Source organism: Sturnira hondurensis, unplaced genomic scaffold (genome assembly GCF_014824575.4).
Source record: "Sturnira hondurensis isolate 20B ecotype Veracruz unplaced genomic scaffold, ASM1482457v3 Scaffold0021555, whole genome shotgun sequence".
In the NCBI taxonomy this organism is placed as follows: domain Eukaryota; kingdom Metazoa; phylum Chordata; class Mammalia; order Chiroptera; family Phyllostomidae; genus Sturnira; species Sturnira hondurensis.
In genome coordinates, this window is record NW_028094186.1 from 4,046,328 (window position 1) to 4,071,566 (window position 25,239).

A 25,239-nucleotide genomic window follows, 5' to 3' on the forward strand; every position below is an offset into this window, starting at 1 on the left:
GTCGGGTGCGGTGAGGCAGCCCGAACTCCTGGGTGTGCAGCCCCTGGCGCCTGGAGCGCAAGCCACTGGGTGCGCGCAAGTAGCAGTAGCGCTTGGGTCCGTCCGGGCCGAGGTCGAGCTCCACGGCGCCGGCGGGGGCGAGGCGGTGCCGCCAGGGCAGCCCTGCAGTGCCCGCAGCGGCGGGCTGGGGGAGCTGTGCCCGCCTGTCCCCAAGGCCCGGGCAGGGACCCGGCAGCTGGGTCGCCGCGCCTCTAGCCTGGCCCGGCTAGGTGGCGCACAGCCAGGCGTGCCTGGAGAGGGCTCCGGCCCCAAATCTTCCCGGGCGCCGGTCAGGGGAGGCCCGCAAGAAGCCCAGTCCCGCGGGCAAGGGCGGCAGCTACTACTGCCTCTCCGGCCCGCCCCCGGGGGGGTGTCCCGGGCCGCTGGGCCCGCCCAGGTAACCCCATCCTTGGCCCGCCCCCGGCCCGCCCCCCCGGCCGCTCGCCCGCCTCCACCGCCGCCGCCGCCGCATCCCGGCTCTTGGGCGGTGCTGACAGTCTGGTCCGCGCCGGGCAGCGGGCGCAGCAGCGGGCAGGGCTGCCGGCAGGCACGGAGGCAAAGCCCCGCCGCGCGCGCCCCGGCCCGCGCCCGGCGCCGCGCCCCAACTCACTAGTGGGGTGCCCACCTGCCGCCCCGACGGGAGCCCCCCGGCTGCCGCAGCCGCTGCCCAGGGCCGGGCGCCCGCGGCAGCACCATGAGTCCCCGCTCCTGCCTTCGTTCGCTGCGCCTCCTCGTCTTCGCCGTCTTTTCGGCCGCCGCGAGCAACTGGCTGTAAGTCGGGCTGGGACCTGGCTGAACCAGGCAGGGGCCGGGCGGGGCGGGGCAGCGGGCACGGGGGGGCGCTCCGCAGGTGTCTTGGCCACGGGACGCGAGGCTCGCTCGTGCTCTCCACTGCCCGGGCCTCCTTTTGGACACCCCTCCTGCCTGGCCCGGCTCACAGCCCAGAGGCAGCAGGGGTGGCGGCGGCGTCCGCACCCATAGGCGGTCTGGGGCGCCCGAGAGCGCAAGGGGGTGAGTGCGGAGTGGCCGCCCGGGTGGAGTGTCGGGCGCGGGGCACAATCCAGGCTGGGCTGACAGGTCACGGAGGAAGCCCATTTGGGGCAAAGGACTCCGGGCGATAGCAGCAGGTTAATCCTGAGACGTCCAGGAGCGAGCTTCCCTCGCCGAAGCTGCGCCGTGCTGCGGGCTGGGCTGGAGGCGTGCAGGGACCTGTTTCTGCTTGGGGGGCGGGAGCTAGGGATAGAAGGAGAACAGGGACCAGGACGCAGGGCCTCCGAGAGCCCTTGACTGGCGCTGGCCGGCCTTGGTTCTCCCTGGGGCAAGAAGGAACTCCGTCCAGCCGTTAAAGAAGACAACAGCCCCCCACCTATCGGCGTCTTGCCTGAGGAGGGAGGGGTGGTGACTGCTGGTGACCTGTCTGTTTCTCTTTGAGGAGAGCCTGACTTGGGGGACTCCCTGTGAAGGGACAGAAGGTTGGCTGGGAAGTGTGGGAGCATTCTAAAGGGGTGAGCTTGGGCCCCTGAGTCCACAGGGAAGCAAGAGGACCCAGACTCCTTCTCCATCCCCCTCAGTAACTATTCCCCAGGCTCCGGGCTTAACCCTGGCCCAGAGTGCTGCCCTCATCCTCTGTGGGCAGCCAGTGGGGAGCCAAGCTCCAATATTGATCTGAAAAGCATGAGGTGGGAAGGGGGTTAGCCAACAGTGTAGCTGGGGTTTCCATGGAGACAGTGGGAGAGGAAAAAATTCCCTCTGCATCAAGACCAAAGAACAAATATCTCCCATGAAATTGCCCCTAGTGTCCAATGGCTGTTGCTATGAGGTCATTGCGGCCAGTCAGGGCCCTGCAGGCGGGAAAGAGAGTGTTTGCTGGGGTCCAAGCCACCCAGGGCTTGGGGGACGGAGGTGACACGGAATTCTCCCAGCTGTTGGGAGCGGGGACTCTGAGGCTGCCCGAAGGGGCTACAGAGCTTTTGTTTTCCTTGGAGGTTTAATTTGATTAACACTTCAGGGGCAGTGGCCCCGTGTGCAGAAACCAGGGCATCCCCACCTCCTCCCACTGCCCGCCCAGCATCCCGGCCCCCTGAGCTGGGTATGAATCACAGGGCCGAGCAAGGGAGCTGACTTGGACTTGAGGGAGTCTGGGGTCCCTGGAGCTGACTCTTGAAAGCATGGGTTAAGAGCTGGGTCCCCACGGAGAATGTGAGGAAGAGGGAGAGCCGATCGGACTGCCCAGCAGAGGGCCCCGGAAGAGCCGACAGGGAAGTGGCAGTCCCCCGGTCTGACCCAGGCCTTCAGAGGATAGGATGTCATCCGAGGCGGAATGGCCTTCGAGAGCATCTAGTGTTTGGCTCCATTTACAGATGAGGAAACTCAGGCCCGAGGAGGGGAAACTACTTGCCCAAACTCAGAGCCAATAACTGAGCCCAGGTGCTTTGACTCCCGGGCAGTGACATGGCCCCTTCTCTGGAGCCATCCCAAAGTTGAGCCGGTGTGGCCCAGGTGGTGCCACATCCCAGCCCCAGCTTTGGGTCACGCAAACCTTGGGGTATTCCAACAGCTCAGTCCTCATTCTGGCGCCACAGGGGGGTGGGGTGAGGGAGAAGCAAGGTTGGCAAACCTGTTCTCTGCAACGGAGATGGTTCAGGTTGCCACGGAGCAGTCTGTGGATGACCCCGCTCAGTCCCGCTCTGCCCTGGGCCTCAGGCTTTGAGCCAAGGGTCTCTGCTCAGCCCACTGCAGAAGGAACAGGGCCTCCCCAGGACCCTACCCAACCAGAGAGGCTGTGACGGAGCAGAGATCTGTGGGCACATCCAAGGCTAGGTCATGTACCTTGAATCTATCACATTCCATCCATCCCCAGACCAGGGACTGAGTCGGCCCTGCAGGAAATCTGTGTCACGGCCTGGACTTGAAGGAGCTGGGGGTCCAGAGAGAAAGACGAGATAAGAGCAAACCCTCGAAAGGGTGGGATAGGGCACATGCTGTCACTGGCAGAGCAAAGAGCGAAGTGTGAGCCAGAGCGGTCACAAAGTGGGGGGCTTGGCCTGGAGGTCAGCGTCATGACAATAAGGATAACATGACAGCTCCCACCACACTCGCTGCACCCAGCGCCATCTCAACCCTATTTCACGGAGGAGAAAATCGGGGATCACAGAGGTAATTGTGCAAAGTCACCTACGGAGTAAATGGCAGAAGGATCTGATCCAAAATCTGCCTCTAGAAGGAAAAGCTCCAGGCAGGCAGGCACGGTGGCTGGCACTGGGTCTCTTCCAGTGCGAGCCGTGTGGGAGGTCTGGTCCCAAGAGGGTGGCTGGCAGCGCTCTCAGAGGGGCCAGGCCTGGCTGACCACTCCCCTTCCAGTACCTGGAGTCGGGCTGCAGTCCAGGAGCGGCTGGCTGGCCGGGTGCGAGCCCCGGTGCCGTCTGTTGTCTCAGAAGGGCGAGCGGCCTGGCGGGGAGGCCAGGTGTCCCGCTGCGTGCAGCTGTTGGACAGGACGAAGCCTGGAGCTGGGAGGGCTCCGCAGCCTGAGGCCTGGGCAAGCCCAGAGAGGCTGGAAGCTGTTGATTAGACTTGTGTCTGGCAGGCGGGGTGAGTTGACAGCTTGTGGCAGCTCCCACCACTGAGGGAGGGATGGATGGGTGGGTGAAAACCGCCCATCAGTGGATGGCCTGGGCTCCGCCACAGACTCGGGCTCAGAAATGTTGCTGACTGTTCCCCCAGGCGCTGGCACTGTGCTGGGGGTCGGGAGACCGGGCTCCAGCCCCAGCTCTGCCCCGTACATGCGGTGACCTTTGGTGGGCCTCTTCCATCCTCCGGGTGGCAGTCCTCAGCAGATGGCTCTGAACCCCAGATGAAGTCCTGGGAAGAGTCACAGAATGGATGAGCTAAGGGTCATTGTTTGGGGTTTCCTGGAGGAAGGCAATGGCATGCTGGGTGGGGGTCCCAAGGCAGGCTGGCTAGGCACGGGCAGGCAGACAGTCCAGCAGAGTGGCTAAGAACTAGGTGTCCTGGACGACAAGACAGCCGCAGTTCCATCCCAGTCCTGCCACTGACCAGCTCGGTGACCTAGGACAGGTGACTTGACCTCTCTGAGCCTCAGGCACCTCATCTATAAAATGGCTCCACATCTGGGGGGTTGTGAGGCAAGAGGGAGACCGCGCACAGAATCTCTGAGCACAGAGCCAGGCACACCGAAGGAAACGGCAGTGTGGCTGGCTGCTGCTGGAAGCCAAGGGCTGCAGTCTGTGAACCAGGGAAATTGCTGGAGAGAACAGGCTTTCGGACTGCCGCTCCCAAACCCCATTTACCCCAAACAGTTCCGTCCAGATCCCACAACCTGACACAGCCCACACATGTAGGATTCCAGGCTGCCGCCACCCTGTTCTTCAACCCGTGCCCCTACCAGAGCCTCGCAGAGTGAGGGAGGCCCAGCCCGGCTCATAGGCAAAGCCTGCTGGCCTAAGGCGGGGTTTCTGGGAGGACCCTTTGATGCCACCGGGGGAGGCATCAGGTTCCTCCCTGGATCTGGCTTTCCCCGGTGTGCATCTCCCGGCCCAGTTCCCAGGCATCTGCTCGCCCAGCGGGCCATGGAACTCCCTTGGCCTGGCACTCTGGGCATAGCTTGCTAGGTCAGGTGTGTACGGAGCCAGCCCAGGTGTCAGTGTCAGCCCCATGGGCAAAGGTGTGGCCCGCCTCCCCCAGGAAGCGTTCCCCTAGTCCCCTGCTAAAAAGGACACCTCACCCCCCCCCCAAAGCGTGAAAGCCCATGCTCTCGGAGCCCCTCTAACGGCTCTGGGCACGGAGCACCATCACGAGCGCACCCACATCCCTCCACAGCTCACACCAGGCTTGCTCGGATCGCCCTTGCTAGCTGGAGCCTGCCTGTGCACAGTAGGGTGTTCAGCAGCATCCCTGGCCTCTATCCACTCGATGCCAGTAGGAACCCCCACAGATGACAACCAAAAATGCCTCCAGACATTGCCAAATGTCCCCAGTGCCAACCACCCTCGGTTGAGAATCGGTGGTTTACAAAGCACTTTCCCACACACTGCCTTGTCAGAACCACATAACCTCTCCCCGCACCCCATCCTCCTCAGAGGAAGGAGACGGCATTCTTTTCAGCCCCACTACAGAGGCTCAGAGGTACAGTGACTTCCCCAAGCGCATTCTGAACATCCGAAGTAGGACTTACTCCCCCATTTCCTGGTCACCGGGTTTTCAGTCCCCTGCCCATAGGACTGTTCCGTATTATGTATGGCTGTCAGCCAGCACTGCGGCTTCTTCTTCTGCAAGGTCCTAAACCGCTGGGGACCGAGGCTGTGGCATGAGCACTGCTCGACACGCTGGGAGAGCCTGACACGTGCCTGACGTGCAGTCGGTGCTCGGTCAGTACCTGATGGATGAAGGAAGGAAGGGCTGGTCCCCTCCGGAGGGTTCTGAGTTGTGGTCAGCTGGCCCCTATCATCAGAGACTTCCAGTGGGAGGGAGTTCCGCTCCACTTCCCTGAGCCTCAGGTGATGCTAAGATGTGCCAAAGTGGGAGTCAGGAAGTGTGGCTGTCACTCAGCTGATCTGCTGCTCTGGCTTCGGCTCCCCAGCTAGAGCACACCCCTCAGAGCCAGGTTAAGCTCTGTCTACCCCGCACCCTCCACTGCAGGGCCCCGGACGGCTCTGCCCGAGGGGTTTGCTCAGGCGGCAGTCCCGACCCAGCTGTCTGCTGTGGCTTGACTTCCTTCCCTCAGCCCTGGATTAGCCAAGGAGCAACTCAGCAAGCATCTGCCAAGGCAATGCTCCCCAAACCTGTTGAAACTCGCCCACCTCGGGCCCTGTGGGTGTGTTCAGAAGGCTGAGCGTGTGCACCAAGCCTCCGCTTCTTGTTCCTCCCTCTGGGAAGAAGGGCTTGGCCTGAGCCAACCTGGCACACAGTTGGCCAGGGAACCACTAATGGGAGTGACAGCCAGACGCCATTGGCCCCGCAGTCACCCCCACGCCAAACAAGCGCCCCCGCCGGTTTGCTCGGCACACTCAGCTGGAAGGCCAAGCTGCGACCCCGCAGTTGCTGTCCAGATTTCCACAGGAGTTGCCAGGTTTTATCTCTGAGTCCTGAACTGCTTCTTCTGTGATCCAGCCAAACTCAGAGAAGGCTCGCTCCCTGCCGTGACCCCAGCAGCTCCTCTTCCCCATCCGAGCCCCTCCCGCTCCCCCTGTGTCCTGGCAAACTTGAAACCAAACTTGAAGAGATCCCTGGCCAAGTCAGAACCCCTGCAGTGGAGGGGACCGGGTCTGAGAAGAGAAGGGGAGGGAGGTGGGTGGAAAGAGGGATCGATGCATCCGGGGAGGGAAGGAACCTCCTGACAGCCCACAGCTCAGCAGGGAACTCTGAGAGGCCCACTCGAAGCTGCAGGAAATCGCCAGTGAGACTGGAGGGGCCTCTTTTCTGCTGTGACTCTGAATGGTCCTTTCGACCCTACTTCTCACCCGGCTCACACACAAGTCCTATTGTACAGGGTCGGGTCCCAGGAACTCTTCCCCGCGAGCTGGGGACCTCAGGGTTTCCCTCTGGAGTGAAGGATGCCCAGCTGTCCTGGCACCCTGGGCAGCGAGGACTGAATCGCAGCCACCCGAGTGAGAGGGGCTCTCAACCCCCTCCCGGGACGCTGAGCCCCCAAGCAGCAGGGAGGCAGGTGGGGGTGCCTGCTGTGCCCCATTCAGTCACAGCCAACACTCATCTGTTAAGACCTGCTCAGCCAGGCTCTGTGCGGAGGTGCTTGGGGTCCCAGAGCATCTTAGTGGTAGAGCTGGAACTCCACCCCTGTCTTCCCAGGACTGTCCCTGGGGTGGATGAGAGCAGACCGGCACCCCTTCCCCCGCCAGTCATTCTCTGCTGCTCCAGGTGGTGAGCAACTGGAGCAGGGAAGGAACCAGCATTCTCCCATCTGCCCTGTTGGGGTGGGGGCATGGGTTTGGCCACAGGGTCTCCCAGGATTGGGCCTTTAGGAGGGATCCACCATGCCCAAGGAACTCACTGGAAACCTGGAGTCACCAGAGCATGGGCCTCACTCTGGGCAGCTGGCGCTGGACGGCTCAGCTGGGGGCTCACCCGTCCCTCCCCGCTGCCCCCCCACCTCCAGGGCCACCTCAGTGGGACTGGGAAGGGCAGTTCCGTTGTTCCGTGGCTATGAGGGCAAGAAAGGCACTTGGGACAAGGGTGAGTGGGCCTTTGTGAGGGAGAAGCTATCTGCTGGCCAATTAGAGGGCAAGGCAAGGTCAGAAAGTGCCCTAAATTCGACACCCACTCACCTCCAAACACACCTGCCCCAGGGAGAGAAGGAAAACTCTTACCTTCTGGCATAGCTCTGGGGTCATCCCGGCTCAGGTCTGAGTGCCCACTTTCTAGCCCTGAATCAGCCACCAGCCCTCCCCCCCACCCCCCGCCGGGAACAAACACTGTGAGATGGGAAATGTGGGGGGGCCTCCCAGACAGGAAGTGGGGGATACGGAGCCCTCAGGAATGAAGTGTGGGCAGCTGGGACACCAGGGCAATGGAAGGAATGGGAACTGGGAAACCAAGAGACAGAAAACAGGGGTGCCAAGTCTCCTGGGGATGGGAGTCAAAGGAGCTGGGGATCCAGGAGACAGGACGAAGGGGACAGTGCCCTGAGGTACAGAAGCCGGGACTTGGGCTCCAGAGGAGGCCACCTTTCACCCCACCCCCGCCCAACTGAGAAAATGCCCTTGGAGCAAAGAAAACTATGCCTGGCATGAAGAACTCTGGAGTTACCCCCAAACTGGGCGGCACCTGCTAGCCACCCACAGCCACTGCGAGCATCTCCAAGGCCGGCCCCTCCTCACTGGCTACCCCACCAGGGGTTCCAGGCCAGTGGCAGCAACTCCTTTTGTCGCCCTAAAAGCTGCGGAGACCACAGACCCAGACATTGTCCAGGCAGCCACACAGCTCCAGAGACGTGTCCCTCTGTAGGACCCCTCACTCCTGAAAGCTGCCTGGACGCCTTCGCTGTGGTGCAGAAAAGACACAGGGCTCTGGAGAGACTCATCTGGGAAAGAGCGAGGCCGCCTTCCTCCAGTCATTGTCCGCTGGTGCCAAACCACCGTGTCTTCGGTGCCCTGGGCCACTTTGGAGCCTGATCAGCCAGCCCAGGCTCAGGAGCCAGAATGCCCTATTTTCAAATCCTGACCACCCTGACTTGAATACATGTCTCTGAGCCTCAGTTTCCTCATCTGTAAAATGGAGGGGTAACACCCACCTGGCCAGCCCTGAGTGGATGCAATAAGGATATAGCAAAGCATGTGACTCTTGTTTAAAGAGCACAAGTGACAGATGTCAGGTGCCTCTCTTCCAGTCTTCTAGTTCCACAAGTGGTTTGGATACCCCCGAGCTTGTCATGGACACCCACTGTCCCTGCCCTCCTCACCCCAGTGTCCTTGGCTCCTGAACATTGGATAACACTACCCCCCACCCCGTCCCGTCTCTCATACGCCTGGTCCCTGAAGCCTGCACCTGACGGACCAGAAGTGCCAGAAAATGCGTCCCCTAGCTCCAGGTGCTCTGTCTGGGGATTCTGTCCAAAGTCTGCTGCTGGGATCGAGGCTGAAGTGGCCCACTGTTCCGGAAGGGAATGTGTCCTCCCCCAAGGGTGCCCAGCTGAAAAGAAAGTGTTGGGGACCCAGGGCTAAGAGAGCTCACAGAGTCAAGCAAAGCAGACAAATGAGCAGAACTGGCCTGCGGTCCAGCTGGAGTCCAGCTCAAGGGGCTATGACGCGGCTCGGAAACAGTGGTGGCGACGATCAGGATGATGGTGCACACCCTAACAGTGATGGTAACACACCCTAACAGTGATGGTAACATAACAACGTTGCCTACAGCGGCAGAGGACCTGCTCCGTGAACATTGCATTCATTTAGGGCTCCTGAAATAAACACTGCCGTTCTCCCCATTCTGTAGATGAAGACACCAAGCTCGGCGATGCTCACTGACTTGCCTCGGGTCTCCCCGAAATGGGATCCTGACTTTGGCTGTCGTCTCCCTTGCACCATGTGCCACGCTCAGGGGTCAGGGTCTTGGGGACAGGGGCACCCTGGGGGAGAGGACAGCAGGGTACTAAGACCATGGGTACAGAAGTGTTTAAAGATCTGAATAATTGGGGGTTGTGGTAGGGACTTTGGGGAACCAGGCACGCCCCACCTCCCACGAGAACACAGTTCCGGACGGGCTCTGTGTCACTTTTACTGTCACCCGGACCCGCGTCCCCCCAAAGCGGCTTGCTGTTCGGCAGGCGCTCCGTTTCCCTCGGGCTCCTCCTCCCTCTCACTGGGCCTTCCTCCTCACTGGTGCCACAGACAGGACCGCTCCTGACCAGGCTCTAAATGTGGCCCGAGCAGGCAGAGAGGCCAGAGGGAGGGGGCAGAGAGGCCTGGGCCCGTGTCCCAGCCCCCACCTGGACAGCCGCAGGGCCAGGACCCACGACACTGATCTGCTTGGCCTCCCAAATGCTCTAGCTATTTCCCCTGTCCTCGCCTCTGGATGCGCAGAGGGAGAGCCGGGGAGGAGTCGCAGAGGTGAGGGTTTTCCTCTAGGAATTTGTGTATTTTTTTTTAAAAAAGCAAGCAAACCTGGAAAAGCTTGGGACAAGCCCAGCTAATTTTAGTTTCTAATGAAAACAGCAGGTGGCCGAGAGGATCTGATCTCCCTGGCAGGGCCAGGGCGCTCCAGCCTTGCAGGCTACAGGCACGGGCCGAGGCGTGGGGAGGGCCTCCTGGGAGGAGCCTGAAGGACCCGCAGCCCCCGCAGCCCCCGCTGGAGGAGATGGGGCACGAGCTGGCTGGCAGCCGCAGCCAGGGCAGCCCGGGCTGGTGGGGTAACCTGATCGAAGGCACGGCTGTGGCTACAGTCCTGGGTGGCCAGAGCAGCAGGTGGCAAATTGCTAAGCCTGTACTCAGCAGTGGCAGGAAGAAGCCTAAACTGGGGCAGCGCAACTAGGACGGGAGGAGAAGCCGGGATGGCTGAGGCCCTCCCCGGGCGGGACAAGCCCAGCGACTGCCGAGACCGATCATGCCCAGGGTCCGTCTGCCCGGGAAATGGCTTGGGCAGTTGACATTTGAGTCCAGCCCAGCTCCATGGTCAGCAGGTGGCATGCATGTCTCTAGGGGGGAGGTTGAGCTACCTTAGGGCGCAGAGAGGGGGTTCCTGAGGCCCCCAGGACCAGGCGAACCTAGGCTCTAAGGGTCTCCACACCTCCGGCAGACCGAAAGGCTGTCCCTCACCACCCCCCACACACCACTCTTACCTACCCTGAGTACTCTGCCAGGAGGTGAGCAGAGGGGACCTGGTCAGGACAGAACCCTCTGTGCACACTGAAAGTTCTTACTAAACACTTCCTATGTGCGACAGCCGGTCCCAGGCACGAGCAGAGCCCAGGCTGAAATGACACCACAGCACAGACCCACAAGTAGGGTACATGGAAAGAGAGTCCCCTGGCAGAGCCGGATTTCCATTCCAAGTTTTGCCACTCACTAGCTGGGTGACTTTGGGCGAGTCACTCGACTTCTTCAGGCCTCAGTTTGCCCATCTGTAAAATGAGGGCAGACACCCTAAAGATACCAGACAAGTCTCCACTGCATTTTCAGCTCCATTTCCAGCTCTGGCACCCAGCCCTTCCCAGGCAAAACTGTGGGCTCTGGGAGAACCAGGGTGGGGGTGGGGCCGTGCCTCCTGTGGCATGGAAGGGGACAGCTGCTGGACCAGATAAAGGCAGGGGCTGGAGGTGGTGGGCATCGGTGCCAGCTGTGGGGGCAGGGACGCTCCTTGGTGGAAGAGGTTTCCCAGCTTCTTCCTGGAAGCTGCTCCAGTGACTCACAGCCGTGGCAGCCCAGCAGCCCACCCCTAAATCTGCTGTTATTTCAGCCCATCGCCCCTTGTTGAGCTCTAAGCCTCAGGAAGGCGGGTAGGAGGCCCCTCTGGTCCATCTTATTCCTCGTCAATGGCAGGAGCTCCATCTATCAGCCTGGCATGGGTCCAGGAGACCTTGGAGGCCTGGAACCCGCATCCCAGCCTGTAGAAGCAGGGCTGCTGACTTTGACAGTGTCAATGGCCACTAGTTTATCGTACCCATGAGGAGATGTGCTCCCAGAGGTGCGGGGACTTCCCCAAGGTCACACGGTGGGTTGGTGGCCCACCCAGGCCTCCCTCACCTATTCCACCTGCCCACAGAACACCTGTGCCTGAACACCTCCCTTCCCCAGAAGCGAGGACCCAGCACAGTCCAACCTGGCCCCTTGGCTACATGCAGAGGGAGCATAGGTGGAGACAGGACAGGCCAACTCTGTGCCCCCATGTCACAGAGGACATAGGTGCCCCTGCTCTTCTCCAAGAGGCCAACCCTGGGTCTGAGTAGGAAAGGATACAACTTGAGGCCCAACTTTTGGCCCCTCACGGGTGGCCTCCCAAACGTGAACCTGGCTCACAGCCAGTAGCTGGGCTCTTGGCGCCCCCTGCAGGCCAAGTGCACCAGGTGGCCTGCTCCCTAGGGAACCCCTTCCCTCAGTGGGCAGAGGCCCAGGAGCACCCAGACAGCACTGAGGAGTCAGGTGTCCTCCTTGCTCCACAGATGCTCCTCTCCCTGCCCCTCAACCACCTTCCTTCCCTGGGTCCCTCTAAGAGGCTCAGGTTTCTGCCAGGGCTGGACCACCTCAGCCCGAGACCACCCACCTCTCACTCGTCCACCTGAGCTGCCAGGGAAGGGAGAGATCCTCCTGGCCACGGCGCACCCACCATGTGCCCAGCTCAGAGCCAGAGGCAGCAGCCACATTAAATCACATTAACTTCTCAGGGCAGCCCACTGGGACCAGAACCATTCTCTCTCAAGAAAGCCAGGCTCAGACAGGCCACACAGCCAGAGGCTGCCACTGCCTCAAGGAGAAGCATGTGTCCCAGAGTCAGGTCTCCCTCAGGCTGAGAAGGGAACACCCCCAGTAGTTACCCAAGAGCGTCCCCTGAAGGACCCTCCAGGCCGGTGTCAGCCTGGCGTCACAGCTGCTCCTGGGAATGTTAAAAGCCTAGAACCCACCTGGAGTGGGGCCCAGGCACCTGCGCTTTTAACAAACCCACAAATGTTTCGATGCACAGCCAGGTTGGAGAACCATGACCCTGGCCCAACCCACATGCCTGGCAAATGGAATGCAGCTGCTGCTTGCACACCTCCAGGGACAGAGGGCTGGGCGACAGCAGGCTGCCTGCCAGGGGCACCTTGCCTGTCCTCCTTGAGTTGGATGAGCCCAGCTCCCAGCAGCTTCTGCCCAACAGGTGTCAATTCTGGCCATTGAGCCACATAAAAGAGCCATGTCTCTGCCAACAGCTCTGAGGTCAGGCAAAACCAGGTTCGAGTCCTGGCTCCACTTCTTGCTAATGGTGTGATTTTGCACAGAAGTCAAGTTGCTTAACCTGTCCGTGCCTCAGTTTCCCCCTCTGTAAAGTGAAGAGTTTACTGTATTTCTGAGAAGTCAAATGCAATAACATTAGTAAAGTACTTAGCCCCCTAAGTTCCCTAAAAGCTTGCTATTTTTACGGTCATCATCATAAAAATGTCCCATACTTTAATGGAGTGTTCTGTGTACTTTTCATTGAGGTCACCATGCATTCATTCAGTCCTCCGTTCAGCAGTCATTGAGTCCCCGCCCCACTGCCACAGACTCGCATCAGACCATCTTTCACATGCAAGACCCCTTTTGCCTTCCAGAGTCACCAGCAGCTCTCCTCCCACCATTAGGCTGCCACGTGTACACCTACTATGTGCCGGGGACACTTGGGATGGGGGAGGACAGGCTGAGGGGCAGCAGTTACAGCACAAGCCATGGAGACATCTAGACCTGGGTGGGCGCCAACCCAGGCCCACACTTACAATCCAGGTGACCACCAGCCAGTTACTGTACCTCTCTGAAACATAACGGGCACTCAGTACGTGCTCAGTTAATGCACTCCCCCTTCCTGTGAGACAGGGGTTGCTTCTTCCTCACAGGGCCTTTCCCCACCCTGTTGAGTAAGTGTGTGTCTTGCTCCCAGCCCCCGTGCCTTCTGGCCCAGATCACAAAGTGCCTGTCATTCGGTGAGGTGGTGCCTTTCTGCGCCCCTCAACCCACTGTGGAGGGAGGCAGGCAAGAGGGAGGCCCTGGGGGTTTGAAGGAGTTTGAGGCTCAGCTCTGGCACTTGCTAACTCTGTCACCTTGGGCACATCACCCTCCTAGCCTTCATTCTGGAACCCATGTAATGGGCATAATAATGATCACCTCATGGATTTGGGGTGAGGAGGCCCCAGGATGGAGTGCCCGTCACCATGCCTAGTGTATAGTAGGTGTTCAATGGATATAGTGTTCTCTCCTGTCCTCACTGCAGTGGACGTATTAAAGTCCCTTCTCCCCGCATGTGCCTGACCCCACAGCTTCTCGACAAAGAGCATCTCATCCAGATTGTGATCCTTGCCATAACCCTAAGAGGTGGAGCCCACACTGTCAAGGGGCTGAGGTGAGATTGTGGCAGGTTTGGTTGTTGAAGACCCCCTTGCCTGCCACCACCTGTGTGCTGAGCACCCCCAGCCCCCTGGCCCTCACTGCCCTCATCAGTCCGCCCCCAAGTATGGCAGCTCTGATGCTGGTCTCCACCGGATGGCCCTGGGATGTGGCTGTCAGTGAGGCTCTTGGCTTTGCAGCCAGAAGGTGGGCTTAGGTCACTGGGGTCACTGCCTGGGGCAGGAAAGAGAGACAGCAGAGCAGTGACTCTCAGCTACAGGAAGGCATAGGAGCTCAGAGGCTGGGACAACATCAGGGCATAGACATTGGTGCAAGGGCCACCCAGGGGTCCTAAGAGCTGGGTGAGAGGGCCTGTCACTGGATCCAGGCAGAAGCTGACAGCCAAGACATGTGCTGGGACAAGTCAGTTCCCACAGATCTGCTGGACATGGCCTTGTCCTGGGAGTGGACGGGGAGGGACGGGGCTCTGCATTGCATTCCACCCCCACCATCCTCTCCCCAGGTACCTGGCCAAGCTGTCTTCGGTGGGAAGCATCTCAGAGGAGGAGACATGCGAGAAGCTCAAGGGCCTGATCCAGAGGCAGGTGCAGATGTGCAAGCGGAACCTGGAGGTGATGGACTCGGTGCGCCGCGGCGCCCAGCTCGCCATCGAGGAGTGCCAGTACCAGTTCCGGAATCGGCGCTGGAACTGCTCCACGCTCGACTCCCTGCCTGTGTTCGGCAAGGTGGTGACGCAAGGTGAGGGAGGGGCTTGTGGGGGTGCTGAGGGGCCAGTAGTGCCAGGGTGTGGACCCTCTCTCAGGGGACCCCAGAAGAGACAGCCACTTCCTTGGCTGGGGAATAATACGCTCATTAGTGGCTAGCCCATTCAGTCATTCATCAAGTGAAAATAACACCCTGCTCCAGCCGGGGCTTAGGGTGTGGATGGGGGTGCCGTGAGAGGTGTGAGCCAGAAAGGCAGGAGATGGGGTGGGAGAGCCGTCAGAGGCGGCAGCTGTTCTTCGTGCTGGGCAGCGCTCGGCAGTGTGCAGTGTCTCCAGTCCTGGAGTGACTGTCCAGTGTTACAGAGGAAACTGAGGCTCAGACCCCCTCGGAGTGTGAACCGCAGAATCAGAATTGAGACCGGGGCTCCAGACGCCCAGCCCTGTGCTGTTTTACCTTAGCACTCAGCCTCTCGTCCGCGAGCCCATTCCCATTCGTCTGTACCTTTGATGCCCGTACTGAGATCCACACCATGTCCAGCCCCGAGACCCAGGGACAAGCAGCACCCTCGTTTGTCCTCTTGGGCTCTCAGTCAAGTCAACAACCACAGCTTAGTAGGGGCAGAGGCTTGTACACCAACAGCACTAACTAGGGACCAGACACTGTTCAAAGTGTTTTAACTCACCTGGCCCTTTGGCATAGACCTCCACGTTACAAAAGAAGAAACTGAGGCACACAGAGGGTGAAGTAACTTGCCCACGGTCACAGAACTAGAAAGTGGCAGAGCCAGGTCTCGAGCCTAGGCAACCCAGCTCCAGGGTGTTCCTCTTACCCACGATGAGAAAACACTGTGACGGAGGGGACACAGGAGTCTTGGGAGCACAGGGGCAGACCCCTCCCCTGGCCAAGGCTGGGGCCCACAGCAAGCATTCCCAAGAAGGTAAGCCCTCAGCTGAGACCAGAAATGTGAGAAGGCATTAAGCCCAAGGAAGGTGGGCCAGGGCATAGGGAATGTTCCACGCAACCAACTGGAAGCCTCCTTGAGAGGTCCCCGGGTCAAGCCTCCGCCCTCGAGGAAGTGCTCTAAACCAGCTGCCTCTTTTTCCACTTCCTGAGCGTGAAACTGACACTCCCCAGCCACCAGCAGTTGATGGGGCCCTATGACTCGCTCAGGCAGCGGGAAGGCGTTGCCTGGGCCAACCTTTGTCTTGGCACCTGTGGTCCTGGACAGTGAGGGCTGCTGGGCTTGTGGCAAACCATTTGGATGTTGTTAGAAACCAACTGTGATAGAAATTTGGAAGCCATTCTCCTGGGAGCTGGCGGAGGCCAAAAAGGCACGATCGTGCTTGGCATTACTGAGCCCTGCTGCTCCGGAGAAGAGGCCGAGACCCAGGCGAGCCGTCTGGTAGCGGAGGATTTCCCCGGGACAACGGTGCCACTGCTGAGGGCCGGGCTGCCCATCTGGTGAAGCCCACATACTAGGTCCAAATAACAGACTCTGAACGTGGGAAGCCTCTCTTACACAGCAGGCGTTTGGGGGCGGGGGTGGACTAATAGGTGGATCAGCAGGTTTCCAGGCCCCTTCAGACCCCCAGCCTTTGCACGTGCTGTGTCCTCTACTCCAAACACCCAGCCCTCCTTCTCTGCCAACTCAATGGGTCCCTCCTTCAGGCCACCCAGTCCCACAAGCAGGTGGTTGCTTTTTTCCTCTGGGCTCTGAAGCTCTTTGTTCATGCCAGGGTTCTCCCCACCTCCTTTTTTTTTTTTTTTGGTTTGTTTTTTGGTAATTTTTTTGTTCTGAAATCATTTCAAACTTACAGAAAAGCTGCAAAAATAGCACAAGGACTTGCTAGATATACTCTTTACCTAGATTCACCAACTGTTCACATTTTACCCCATTTGCCCTATCAATTTCTCTCTCAAAACATACCTGCACACTTTTTTCTAAGCTGCCTGTACTCACATGGCGTTAGTGCCCCCTTTCAGAGTGAACTGGGATGCCTGTCTCCCCACCCCTAAACCTCGAGCTCTTCCCAGGCAAGGGTGATGGCTCATTTACCTGCTCCCCAGCACCTGGCGGAGCCTGGCATGCAGGAAATAGTTGACGAATGTCTTCCAATGACAGGAAACAAGGCAGGGCAAGGACAAGAGAGGCAAAGAAAGGCAGGCATGTGTCAGCGCTGGCCCAGAGCCAGTGAGGGACCCCATTCCTTGGCTGTGCTTGCGACAGGAACTAAGGAGGGGCCTAGCCCTGGCTCAGCAAGCTTGGGAAGACTCAGAGAACCCTCCCAGGCTTGGCTGGGACCTGCTCCCGATGACAGTAGGAATGGCTTGGTCAAACGCCCAGTCCCCTCCAAGCTGAGTCAAGGTGCTCCGCCCCCAGACCCACCACACCAGCAGTCCTCCCCTCCATCCATCTCCTCACTTCTGTATGTTTTCATTTACTTCCTGAGTACAATTCCTCTTGGAAGAGCCTTCATTTGTTTCCACTGAACAAGAGGGAAAGGGACTTGTCCATTCCCGGGCCAGCGCGCTACTCTCAGAAGGTGCAGGGGTTGACAAGGCAGCTGGAGGGAGCGCATGGCAAGCATGACCTCGAGCAGTGACTTCACTCCTCGGAGCCCCAGCATCTTCACCTGTCAGTGAGACCGGCAGGTGCGCTGACCTCATAGGGTTGTCACGAAGATTCGGTGATGTAATGCATGGCAGCACTCAATGTAGACCCTGACCTGAGAAGAGCCGTCCGTCATCACCAGCTGCTNCTTCCTGAGTACAATTCCTCTTGGAAGAGCCTTCATTTGTTTCCACTGAACAAGAGGGAAAGGGACTTGTCCATTCCCAGGCCAGCGCGCTACTCTCAGAAGGTGCAGGGGTTGACAAGGCAGCTGGAGGGAGCGCATGGCAAGCATGACCTCGAGCAGTGACTTCACTCCTCGGAGCCCCGGCATCTTCACCTGTCAGTGAGACCGGCAGGTGCGCTGACCTCATAGGGTTGTCACGAAGATTCGGTGATGTAATGCATGGCAGCACTCAATGTAGACCCTGACCTGAGAAGAGCCGTCCGTCATCACCAGCTGCTGTCGTTTTTGGCGTCGGCAGCAGCAGCAGCAGCGGCAGCAGCAGCGGCGGCAGGTCTGGCCAGGCCTCCTTCACAGCCCCTGCTCTGGGAATTGCGGGGCTTGGCCAGGACCACATTCATGAGCTGCCTGGCTGGGGTCATGACCTCAGACACAGAAGAGGCCAGAGCTAACAGACCACCCCCAGAGCCAGGCATCCCGTTTGTTGAGTGGTTCGTGTGCTGTCCACATCAGAGCCCCTGACTCCAAGAGCATGTAGGGTTGTTCCTGCTTCACAGCTGAGAGGGGGCTCAGCAAGCAGAGGGCGGCCACACCCCCAGGTCCAGGACCTGCCAACTCTCGGCTGTGACATCTCTGGGAAGGTCCTTCCATTCCCTAGCCTCACCATCCTGCTTCTACAAAGTGGAGACAATCCCGGAACCAACCCCCTGGGACGCCCGTCAGAATTCAGAGATGATGTCTCTGGGGGACTGACTCCCCCACAGAGCCTCCCGCCCCCACACTCCACCCACCAGGCTCTCTTACTGCCTGAGGCCTCCCAGCCTCCAATTCTGCACCCCCCGCGCCCATGCCAGGCAGCAGAAGCCACCTATTGTCCTACTGTGGTTAAGATGGACAGTAAGATAACGGTGACTGGTGAGGATAGTATGTGCTCTAGGTGAAAGTCTACCAGAAACTGCTAAAATTGGCATCTGGGGAAGCCAGGAATGGGGGCCAGAGGTGGCATGGCAGTTCTTGGCTGAGCAGGCACTAAGGGCCAGATGTGGCATGACCTCTGGGCCATTTAGTCACTGCTTCCTCCCAGGGCCCAGGGCAGCACCTGCACATGGCAGGTGTGTGTTGAATGAATGGAAAGGCTTTGAGGATGGGAGGCAGAGGCCACAGAGTCTGAAGAAGGTTGGGGTTTTCAAGAGCAGAACAGGAAGGGGGAGTCTCAGAGCAGGTGGCCCGAGCAGGACGGGAGATGCAGGAAAGGCCACGCAGACTCCTCTCCTGCTTCCGTCTGCAAACAGCACAGGGCTGCCCCCTGCCTCTGCATCTCACTCTGTGACCTTGACCCCGTTCCTATCCTGAGCAAGGGGACCCAGTGAACCCTGGGGCCCCTTCAGGTTCTGGCTGTCACGGTCAGGAGGAGATGTGGGGCACTGGCCACAGTGAAGCGAAGATTCCAAACCAAACTGGGCCCATCTCTCCACCCCCACATGGCTAACACCAGTGAGGACACCCTGCGGACGGTAGCTTCGGGCTGGATTTGAGAAGTAAATGCTCTTCAGTCCTGGGCGGTCACTCACTAACACCTGTGCTCTCATCTTTGTCCTCAAGAATACTGGTGTCGTGTGTCGATCTAATGAGGGTGAAAAGATGCCTTTCTCTGGGTCACCTCTCAGGCCAGCCTTTCGGTGACATCAGACCATTTAACAGACAGCAGGAGCACCCCCAGAGACATTCTGCCACTGAGAGTTCCTTGAGGACAAATTCACCTGGGTGCTCCCACAGCAGAGCACAGGGCCTAGCTCACAGCAGGCAATCAACAAAAATTTGGGATAGCGACAAGATCAAGTCTCTGCCCTAAGGAAGGGGTTAGCCCAATGGCAAAGACAAGATCAACTGACTGACCTTTGGAGTGTGTGTGCCCCATCAAATTGATTCGCAAATGAATAAAGTGGCATTAATCACCCAACACAGTCTCACAAGAGCTACTGTGTCTTGAGTGCCTACTATGTGCCAGGGACTAGACTAAGCACGTTGCTTACTTCACCTCATCAATTTCCAGAATGACCTGATGAGGTCAGTAGCACTATCAGCCCCATTCTATGGACAAGACAGCTGCAGTCACATCTAGGATGTGGCAGTGCCGGGACTCCACCCCAGGCCTGCCTGGTGAGCATCCTTGCGCTTCCCCAACCCCACCTGTCTCCAAGCAGCTGTGAGGGTCCCACTCCGTGCCCAGCCCTGTGCTGATGCTGGGGGGACTAGAGGAGAAGATAAGGGACAGCCTAGTCCCAGAAGTTTCTAATGTGGCTGCAGAGGCCAAACACGAGATACTTACGGTCTGCAACCTGATTCTGAGGGCCAGGTGGGCCAGCGAGACCAAACACGTGATGGTGGGAGGGAAACGTGAAGAAGTGCATGGGCCTGGCCTACGGGCGGCGGACTTTCCCATGTGCGAATTGGGAGAATGAGGCACAGAGAGGGAGGAGTCTCAGCACGGCTTTGTCCAGCTCCAAAGCCGTTTCTCTTCACCCTGTCCCTACATCGTCTCTTAAACCCAAAGAGGTTTCCTGGAGGTGACAGAACCAGAACTCAGACACAGATGGATTTCAAGGATAGGTGACCTTTTGCAGAGAAGAGCAAAGAAGCTAGAAAGGCGGGCTGGGGTGAGCACAGAGAATGGTCTCTTCCTCAGAGGCCCAAGCCCATTCTTCCCACCTCCCTGGGGACTACCACTGAATCTGCTCTGGAAACACCTGAGCTACGATGGGGGTGACACTTCTACCAGGACACCGGCCATGTGCCCATGGCCTTCTCTCCAGCCCAACTCAGTCTCACCTGGCTCTCCTCCAACCCCCTCCAGCTAGGAGGTACTTCCTTCCAAGAGCTGAAGAGATGGCGCACGTGATGTGCTCAGAATTGTTCCATTTCCCTCTGGGCCACAGACTGGCTGAGGGATCCCAGACAAGCCACTGAGCCTCACTTTATCCTCCATAGAGCAGAGCTGGAGAGAGCTGGTTGCTTCAGTTTTTGCGAGCCATAGACAGCATATGCAAAGGCCCTGGCATCCTCAGAAAAGGGAGCTGTTACTGGAGCCACAGGACAGTTCTGAATTCCCAGCCCCAGACAGCCCTAGCACATCAGCAAAGAAAGACGGCCCTGAGACAGGACCCAGAGGACACATGATTTAGCCCAGTGGAGCCAGCTAAGAAGGTGCCCTGGGAAGGAGAAAAAAAGCAGGAAGGAGTGGCGTGTAGGACGGGCAGATGGCTCTATAGGAAAGGCAGAAAGCTGTAAGGTGGCTGCTGGCACCTTCGAGAGTCCTGCCTGCCTCTGGGTCGGCTCTGCTGTCCCAGGAGGACAAAGCTAGGACTGTCTTTCTCCTGCAGCTGCAACAGGCAAACCCTGACCAGGGAGCAGTTATCTACCGCGTGGCTGGGACCTCCCTTCTGCTTCACTCGCAGGCGCACCACGATCCTTTTTCTCCCTCAGCAGCCTCTGCCAGGTGCCCTAGTGAGCAAGGTCCCAGCCTGGGCACCTTGGCAGAGGGGAGGAGTGGGAAGGGGCCAAGGGCCAGTGAGAAAGAGCTGGAGGAGCCACTGCCACCGACTTTAGGGGCACGGAGGCCAACTGCTCACCATCCCCCAGTAAAGAACCCACTAAAGTAACTGGGCCTGTCTACAGCACGTGAGACTTAGAGCAGACCTAAGGAAGTCCTTTGCTTCACACACAGTCAGTGGGAAGAGAGTGGCTGCATGTCTTCTCCTGGGGGCTCCCGCCATGGGGCAGGGTAGTGTCAAGGCTGAAAGCTCTGGAGCCAGGATACCCAAGTTCAAATTCAGTTCCACCACTTCCCAGCTGTTTTATTGCACAAGTGGCTTCACCACTCCATGCCTCAGTTTCCTCATCTGTAAAATGAGGGTTAAAAGTGACTACTTCACAGGATTATTGTGATGGGTACATAAACCACGTGAAGTGCTTAGCACCCAGCACAGAGTGAGCGCGCTATAAGCTTTAGCTCTTTTTTTCTTTCTTCCAGAAAGCCTTCCTTCAGGCCCACTCCCAAGCTGAGAAAACCGTTACTGTCTTGTCCCCAAGGCCAGGAGGAGGGGACACGGAGTCCTGGCAGAAGATGGGTATTGGTTTGGGGAATGAGGCAGGTCTCCCTGGGCAAACTCACAGGATGCCCTGCACCCCAGGGTCATGAGCACTCAAGACAGGAGGTGAAGCCAGAGCTTGGGCGGCCCAGGACCACCTGAAAGCTCGGAGAAGCAAAAGAGAAAGGACCGTGCCAGGCCAAGATCTGGGGCCCACAGCCCTATCTCCCGCTTTCCCTCCCGCCTTGGTCTTTGGGGCAAAGAATTGTGCTGGTTCAGGCCTGGAAATACCAGAAATACCAGAAACTAAAGTCGTCTCTCTTTGGGCGGCCACAGCACAAAACCAACCAACATGATCCTGCTATTAACCTCGATTAACTTGGAGAGGATTCCATCTCAGGCTGTCAAGGCCCCTGTGGCCCCAGCCAAGGCCCCTGATGCCAGCCCAAAGTGGCCAGGTCAGGGCAGAGGGTGGGCAGTAGAGAGTGGGTAGTGAGCAGTATACCCAGTCAAGGGCTGAACCAAGAACAGGGCATCCCGAGCCACCAGAGCCTGAGCTGCCCCCACCCCAGCTCAGCTTTTTCTGCTGCCTGTCCGCAGACACGGGCACAGAGGAGGTGATTGTTTCTCTCTGACCACGGCAACTGCTCCCCAGGGCAGCCGAGAGCACAGCCCTGGGTGTCGCAGAGGTAATTGCCAACCACGGGGCCAAAACCTGCCCCCTCCACTCCTGCGGACACAGACACTCCAGCAAGAGACAGAAGGACAGTCACGGGCACACAGAGGCCCTCAGAGGGCCCAGGAGAGGAGCAGGGCCTGTCTGGTCACACTCCCAGCCAGCCATGCACACACGCACCACACTTGCACTGCGCACAAACACACATACTCCCTCCCATCACCCACACCCCCAGAAAGAGGCTCCACAGAAGCTACACCCCCAAGGCACAGTTCCTAGGAGGATAAAAACACCCATTCAGGCAGGGGGCAAGGGCAGGCACCAAAATAGAACCACTGAGAAGTCATGGGCGGAAGGGAAAGAACAGGCACAGAGGCGGACAGACCTGTGCCTGAGTCCTGGTTCTAGCACTTCCCCTCCCCAACCTTCACTGTGCCATCTGTAAAATGGGAACAGATAAAGCTCCTGGTGGTAGAGAGCCTGCCCTTATCAGCAGTGGTAAGGTACACAGTAAGGACTCATTGTCCCTTATTTAGAGTTGAGGAAGCAAGAGGGTATCAGGAACAAGCTCAGCCTAAGCAAGAAGGGCTGGGGCAGGAACCAAAGGTAAGGGGACCCCTCAGAGCCCGGGGGGGGGGGGGCCGGCTGGGAAGCAGGCACAAGAACAGGTTTTAGAGGAAGCCAGACCAGGGAGAGCAGCCCAGCCTGCTACTTCAGTTCTGTAGTCCAGTCACTGTCCAATCACCTCTTCGAGCCTGTCTTCTCTCTCAAATGTCGTGAACATCACTAGCCTTCTGGACGGGGCTGTGAGAACAGCAACCCCACAGAAGCTAAGAGCAACGAAGCTGGACTGTCCACTCCCCACACACCACTGACTGGTCTCTGTATACTGGGGACGATGAGAGCACTGACCTCACAGCACCTGTGAGGATTAAATGCATGCTCAGCACACATGAAGACAGAGGGCAGTGCCTCGCACCTAGTAAGTGCACTTAGCATCCGTGTGGTGAGAACAATGGCCAGCACAGTGCCACTCCTGACCTCTGGGAGCCAGCCTGCCCTGATCTCTCCATGGGCCTGGACTGTTCAGGTCCCACAGGCCCCGCCTCTGAAAGGGAGGGTGCAGGAGGAGCACCGAGATCCAGCCCTGCCCTCCCTCTGCCTCCCACAGGGACTCGGGAGGCGGCCTTCGTGTACGCCATCTCTTCAGCAGGTGTGGCCTTCGCAGTGACACGAGCGTGCAGCAGTGGGGAGCTGGAAAAGTGCGGCTGTGACCGGACAGTGCACGGGGTCAGCCCCCAAGGTAAGTCCAGGACAGGCGGAGGTGTGAGTGGGAGAGGAGAGGCCTAGCTGCCACTTACCCATGGCCCTTTCTGCCCACTGTGCCCCAGGCTTCCAGTGGTCAGGATGCTCGGACAACATCGCCTACGGTGTGGCCTTCTCACAATCATTCGTGGACGTGCGGGAGCGAAGCAAAGGGGCCTCGTCCAGCCGGGCCCTCATGAACCTCCACAACAATGAGGCTGGCAGGAAGGTAGTGTGTCATTTCTTCTGCCACCATCACCACTGGGGCACAGGTGGGCTAGGCAAGGTCCCTGAAACACTCTCCCAACCCACAAGCCACTCAGAAAACATTTGCTCAGGCTCTCTCCAGCACCAGGTACCTCCTGGCAGGGTGGGGAACAGACGGGGGTAGAGGTGTCACTGAGCAATGTGAATGGCCCTCCCACACAACACACTTGCTCCCCAACATACCTTACCCATGTGTACTTATGTAGGTGTCTCCGTCCCTCTGTGTCACTCACCCCCCTAATAGGTAGCACAGCTAGCATTTGAATCCTTTGTCACAGTAAAGATCATGAACTTAAGTCTGATAGCATCTGCCCATACCTACTGGTCAAGGTTTCTGTGCAGGTTCAGTGCAGCCATGTTCTTCCCCATTATGTCACTTGTCACTCACTATTCCATGACACTGCCTTTTAAAATGTCCCTCCCCTGTCAGCTGCAAGTGCCCCAAGGGCAGTGACAGCATCTTCAACTGTCCCCAACACAACTTACCAGCCTTCCATGTACTGAGTAGGTACTCAATACAGAGGAAGCATGAAGTCCACCTTTCTCCAATTCTGCAGCACGCACCCCTAACCATGCCCCCGAGCAACCCCTCCCCATCCTCCCCTGACACATCTCCTGATGGCTCGCTCCCCTCCCTGTCCCCTGCAGGCCATCCTGACACACATGCGGGTGGAGTGCAAGTGCCACGGGGTGTCCGGCTCCTGCGAAGTAAAGACGTGCTGGCGAGCCGTGCCGCCCTTCCGCCAGGTGGGCCACGCACTGAAGGAGAAGTTCGATGGTGCCACCGAGGTGGAGCCACGCCGCGTGGGCTCCTCCAGGGCACTGGTGCCGCGCAATGCGCAGTTCAAGCCGCACACGGATGAGGACCTGGTGTACTTGGAGCCCAGCCCAGACTTCTGTGAGCAGGACATGCGCAGTGGCGTGCTGGGCACAAGGGGCCGCACGTGCAACAAGACATCCAAGGCCATCGACGGCTGTGAGCTGCTGTGCTGTGGCCGCGGCTTCCACACGGCACAGGTGGAGCTGGCCGAGCGCTGCAGCTGCAAATTCCACTGGTGCTGCTTCGTCAAGTGCCGGCAGTGCCAGCGGCTGGTGGAACTGCACACGTGCCGGTGACTGCCGCCCAGCGCGTGCCCAGCAACCACCTAGTGGCCCGGGGAAGGCCGATAATTTAAACAGTCCCCTACCACCCACCCCAAAAGATACTGGTTATATTTTTTGTTTTGGTTTGGTTTTTGGGTCCTCATGTTATTTATTACTGAAACCAGGCAGGCGACCCAAGGGCACCAGCGGGGGTCTCCCTGAAGCCTGGGTCTTTGTGGCTGCCACTGACCAAAGGGACATTTGCTCATGCTCCCAGCTGTGGCTGCTGCTGACCACTCAGTTGTTACTGGTATCCATTTTTCTACTTATAGACTTAAGGTGGGTAACAACAGTGTTACAGCCACAAGCCTGCTGACCCTGCCACCTAGGGAAAGAGGTGGCCCTATGGCAGGGGGATATCGGTGCCATTTTGCTGGAAGTTGCACCCCTGCACATACACACAGATCCCTGGCAACTTCAGCCTGGTGGCCTTGTCTTCTCAAGCACCTGGAAAGGGAATGGACAGATACCATGTCAAGAGCAAAGGGTTAATTTCAGCCCTCCATGAACAGCTGGAGGTTCAATTTCTGTGGGACCTTCCAGGCAGGAAGAACAAGTGGGATGAGATTGAGAAGGCTACAGTCCCACCCTGGAGCCCAGCCTGCCTGGCCTCCCCTTAAACAGGGAATCCCCCCACTCCCTAGTCCCTCCCAGGCAGGAGTATAGTCTGGCATCGTGGACCA

The 25,239-nt window shown here is 58.8% G+C and overlaps 1 protein-coding gene across 1 annotated transcript; it reads left to right on the top strand.

The window, feature by feature from the left end:
• The first annotated feature begins 519 nt into the window (after positions 1–519).
• On the top strand, positions 520–24,632 carry WNT4 (Wnt family member 4). The gene is made up of 5 exons (XM_037032885.1): positions 520–810; positions 14,080–14,315; positions 23,013–23,144; positions 23,233–23,375; positions 24,062–24,632. Exons 1-5 carry the CDS (start codon positions 734–736, stop codon positions 24,527–24,529), a joined length of 1,056 nt encoding a protein of 351 aa, XP_036888780.1. The 5' UTR covers positions 520–733; the 3' UTR covers positions 24,530–24,632.
• Positions 24,633–25,239: the final 607 nt, after the last annotated feature.